General features: G+C 40.0%; 1 protein-coding gene across 1 annotated transcript in view; it reads left to right on the top strand.

Annotated features, from left to right (window-relative positions):
* SH2D4B (SH2 domain containing 4B) overlaps nucleotides 1-4,500 on the top strand; it is a 295,071-nt gene that overhangs the window by 230,753 nt on the left and 59,818 nt on the right. Inside the window, exon 6 of the mRNA XM_006903190.1 lies at nucleotides 789-913. Coding sequence (XP_006903252.1) covers nucleotides 789-913 — 125 coding nt within the window. The remainder of the gene's footprint in view (nucleotides 1-788; nucleotides 914-4,500) is intronic.

The raw sequence follows: 4,500 nt of genomic DNA, 5'->3' as shown, positions 1-4,500 counted from the left end.
GACATCGTTGCTCTTCAGTACTCTTGAGAGGTCCCTCACAGCCGACTTTCCCAATGCAATTCGTCTCCTGATTTCCTGGCTGTTGTTACCAAGAGTGTTGACTGTGGAGCCAAGCAAATTAAAACTGTTAACTATATCAATCTCCTCACCATCTGTGCTGATGCTGCCAATTGGCCCACTGGTTAGAATCTTTGTTTTCTTGACATTTAGCTTCAGTCCATATAGGAGGCTGTAGTCCTTGATATTCTGCAGCAAGTGCCTCAGGTCCTCCTCAGTTTCAGCAAGCAGGGTTGCGTCAATGTACAATTTATTAATTTAACGAATCACTGTTGGGTGCCTGTTATGCATTGTTGCTGTTGAATCCTTACACTGCTTCATTTTAGTGTAGCTGAAATACAGCAAGTTTCTCATCCTCTGAGAACTTTCAAGAACCACAGTTCAGACACAAGCACTATTAAAATATTTGTGATGAAAAAAATGTGGAAAAATTACTTACTGGGGGAAACATTTGAAAAAACATAAAAATATCCTTTTCTTCATCAGACATTCTCTCCTGTCTTGTCTTTTTAATCGATTAGGTTTTTTACAAAACAAATGATAACGTTGGCAGATATGGGAAGGGGCAGGAAAGGAAATATTATATTATTTATATGATAGCTGGCATATTATAATCTGCAAAATGCCTTTAAACAGCCAAACTCATTTAATCCTTTCTTCAATTGTGAATGTGGAGGTTGTGTTTATCCTTCTCACCAAAGTCTTTCTTCCTTCTTCTCTCTCCCCAGCAGAGCATGGGAACGCCCTCTGCGTCCTGTTTCCAGAGCAGTCATTGTCCGATGGTTTCAGGAGGAACAGCTGCCTCGCAGAGCTGGCTTTGAGAGGAATGCTACATCCATCGCCCCCTGGTTCCACGGTTGGGCTACTTTCTGGGGTCTGGGGAAGATGATTTCATGTTATTGTCTTGCCCTGAGGCCAAAGATTATGTTATGAAAGATGATTATAATTGAGAGGGTAGATAAACTTTAGCTCTGATGGCCTGGTGGTAAGGAGTTGTGCTGTCAACCCAAAGACAGGTAGTTTGTATTCACCAGCTGCTCCACAGGAGAAAGTTTAGCAATTTCATTGCATACAATTACCACCTCTGAAAACCTGCTAGAGAGTCAGCTATGAATAGGTACACAGCAATAACAGATATACAAATCACTATTCTGACACTCATGAGGTGACCATGAGTCAGTGTTCACTCAACAGTAACTGTTGTTGTTGTTGTGTGCTATTGAGTCGTTTGTGACTCATAGCTATGTACAAAAGCCCTAAACGCTGTTCTATCATGTGCCAACATCGCTGTCTCAAACACATTCATTCCCACCACTCCACTCACAGAATCAATCCATCTCATCGAGGGTCTTCCTCTCCTGTGCTGTCCCTCCACTCTCCCAAACATGATGTCCCTCTCCAAGGACCTGTCCCTCCTTGCAACATGCCCAAACTATGTCAGACAAAGCTTCAGAATCCTTGACTCCAGGGAACATTCTGGCTTCACCCTCTCCAGGATAAACCTGTTGTTTTGACAGTTAATGGGATATTCAATACTCTTCTCCAACACCACAACTCAAACGCATCAACTCTTTTTTCTGTTATCCTCAGTCATTGTCAAGCCTCAGATGTATGGCAAGTGATGGAAAAGACTATGGCCTGAAAGAGGTACACTTTAGTCTTCAAATTGACATTATTTATCCTTTATAGTTTAGACAGGTTGGAGTTGTGCTGTCAACCCAGTTAGTTTGAATTCACTCAGGAGAAAGTTGAGCAATCTTATCACATACGATTTACTACCTAACAGCAGACTTGCCCAAAGAAATGAATCTCCTGATCTCCTGACTATTTTATCAAAGGTGTTGATTGTAGATCCAAGTAAGATGAAATCATTGACAATTTCAATATTTTCTCTATCCATCATGATATTGTCTATCGGTCAAGTGATGAGGATTTTTGTCTTCTTGATGTTGAGATGCAATCCATATTGAAGACTGTAGTATTTGAACTTCGGCATCAAGTATACCAAGTCCTCCTCAGTTTCTGAAAGCAAAGTTATGTTATATGCAAAATTCAGATTGTTGATGATTCTTCTTTCAATTCTGATACCACACTCTTCTTTATAACATTCAGCTTCTTGTTTGATTTGTTCAGCATACAGCTTAAAAGGCATGGAGAAAGGATATGACCCGGATGCACATCTTTCTGTGTAATATTCCCTTTATGTTTGCTTTTTGGCCTAGGTAAACATTTTGTATGATCACAGTTAAATTTTCTGGGAGTCACATTCTTCTCAGTGTTAGCCATATTTTAATGTGATCCACATAGTCAAATGCTTTTGCATAGTTGATAAAACACAAATATTTTTCTGGTATTCTCTGTCAGCTGATCTATCTGACATCAAGAATGTTATTCCTTGTGCCATGGCCTCTTCTAAATCCTGCTTGAACATCTGTTCTGTCACAGTTCTGTCACTGTACTATTCTAGCCATTTTTGGATGATCTTCAACAGTATTTTGCTTGCATGCAATATTAGTTATATTGTTTGCTAATTTCCACACTCTGTGTATCATCTTTCTTGAGAATGGGAACAATTATGGATATCTTACGATTGGTTAGCCCTGTAGTTGTCCTCCAAATTTTCTGGCATACACTGCTAAGCACATCCAGGGGCACATCTGTTAGTTGAAACTTGTCTATTGGTATCTCATCGATTCCTGGGACCCTATATTTTGCCAGTGCCTTCAATGCAGCTTAAACTTTTTCCTTTATTACCATTGACTCTTGTTCATATACGACTTCCTGAAATTTTTTCAGTGTCAACCAGTTCTTTTTTATATTCTTCCTTCTTTATTTAAATATTTTTAGTGTTTTTTTAAAAAATCTCATATTGATGTTCATACAAAAGTCATATATGTGTTTCATGCTATCATTCACATGTTTCTTGGATCATTCAAGATTTTGCCCATAGTATCTCCCAGTATTGAAACTTGAGGCTTGAATTTATTTTTCAGTGCTTTCAACCTGACAAATGCTCAGTGAGTTTTTGTTCTCCAACTCTAGTTCTTCTCACATTCCATTATAATACTTGCTTTGTCTTCACAAGCTGCCCTTTGAAATCTTCTGTTCATTTCTATTATTTATGCTTTTTTGCCCTTTGTTTTGGCTTCTCAGTACTCTAGAGCCATTTTCAGAATCTATTTTGACACCCATTTCTTACTCTTTTCTCTTTGTAATGGCCTTTGATCTCTTTATGAATGATATCTTTGATGCTGTCCTGTGACAGACCCAATTTTTGATCATTGGTATTCAATGCCTCAAATCTATTTTGGCGATGACTTTTAAATTTACGTGAGATAGACTCAAGGTTTTACTTTGGTGTTTGTGAATTTATTTTTATTTTCTTCAGCTTTTAATTTGAATTTGCACATAAGTAATTGATGGTCTATTTCACAGTCAGCTACTGTACTGGTTTTAACAGCTGATATTGAGCTTCTCCACTGATTCTTATCACAGATATGTTGTTATTGTTGTTGTTATGTGTTGTCAAGTCGCTTGGGACTCATAGCCACTCTATGTACAATAACCCTAAACTCTGCTCTGTCCTGTGCCAATCACACTGTCTCCAACACACCCATCCCGATTACCCCAGTCACTGAATAAATCTACGTTCCCCTCCTGCACTGTCCCTCCACCCTACCAAGCATGATGTCCCTCTCCAAGGACCGGTCCCACCTTATAACATGTCCAAAGTATGTTAGATGGAGCCTCAGAATCCTTGCCTCCAGGGAGCCGCCCGGTTTAACCCTATCCAGGATGAATCTGTTTTTCTAGCAGTCCATGGTACCCTCAATACTCTTCTCCAGCACCATAGCTCAAAGGCATCAATTCTCCTTCTATCCTCCTTGGTCATTGTCCAACTCTCTGATGCTTAACAAGTGATAGCAAAGACCATGGCCTGTATCAGATGTACCTTAGTCTCCAGAAAGACACCATTGCTCTTCAGTACTTTGGAGTGGTCCCTAACAGCAGACATTCCCATTGCAATATGTCTTTTAATTTTCTGGATACTGGTGCCGAGAGTGTTGACTGTGGAGCCAAGCAAACTAAAGAAAGCTGTGAACAATCTTAGTCTCGTCACCATCCAGCCTGATGCTGCGAATTGGTCAAGTGGTGAGAATCTTTGTCTTCTTGACATTGAGCCTCAATCCATATTGGAGGCTTCAGTCCTTGACCCTCTGCAGCAAGCGCTTCAGGTTTTCCTCAGTTTCAGCAAGCACGGTTGTGTTTTCTGCATAACTCAGATTTTTGATAGATCTTCCACCAATCTTGATGCCACATTTCTCCTCATAGAGCCCAGCCCCCTGAATAATCTGTTCTGCATACAGGTTGAAAAGGTATGGAGATAGGACACATCCCTGGAGTATGCCCTTCCCAATTTTGAACCATGCAGTGTTTCCTTGC

The sequence above is a fragment of the Elephantulus edwardii genome, unplaced genomic scaffold (assembly GCF_000299155.1).
Source record: "Elephantulus edwardii isolate Elephantulus edwardi_28Jun2011 unplaced genomic scaffold, EleEdw1.0 scaffold00531, whole genome shotgun sequence".
In the NCBI taxonomy this organism is placed as follows: Eukaryota; Metazoa; Chordata; class Mammalia; order Macroscelidea; family Macroscelididae; genus Elephantulus; species Elephantulus edwardii.
Note: the sequence above shows the minus strand (reverse complement) of the source record. Positions and strands in the feature narration are given on the sequence as shown.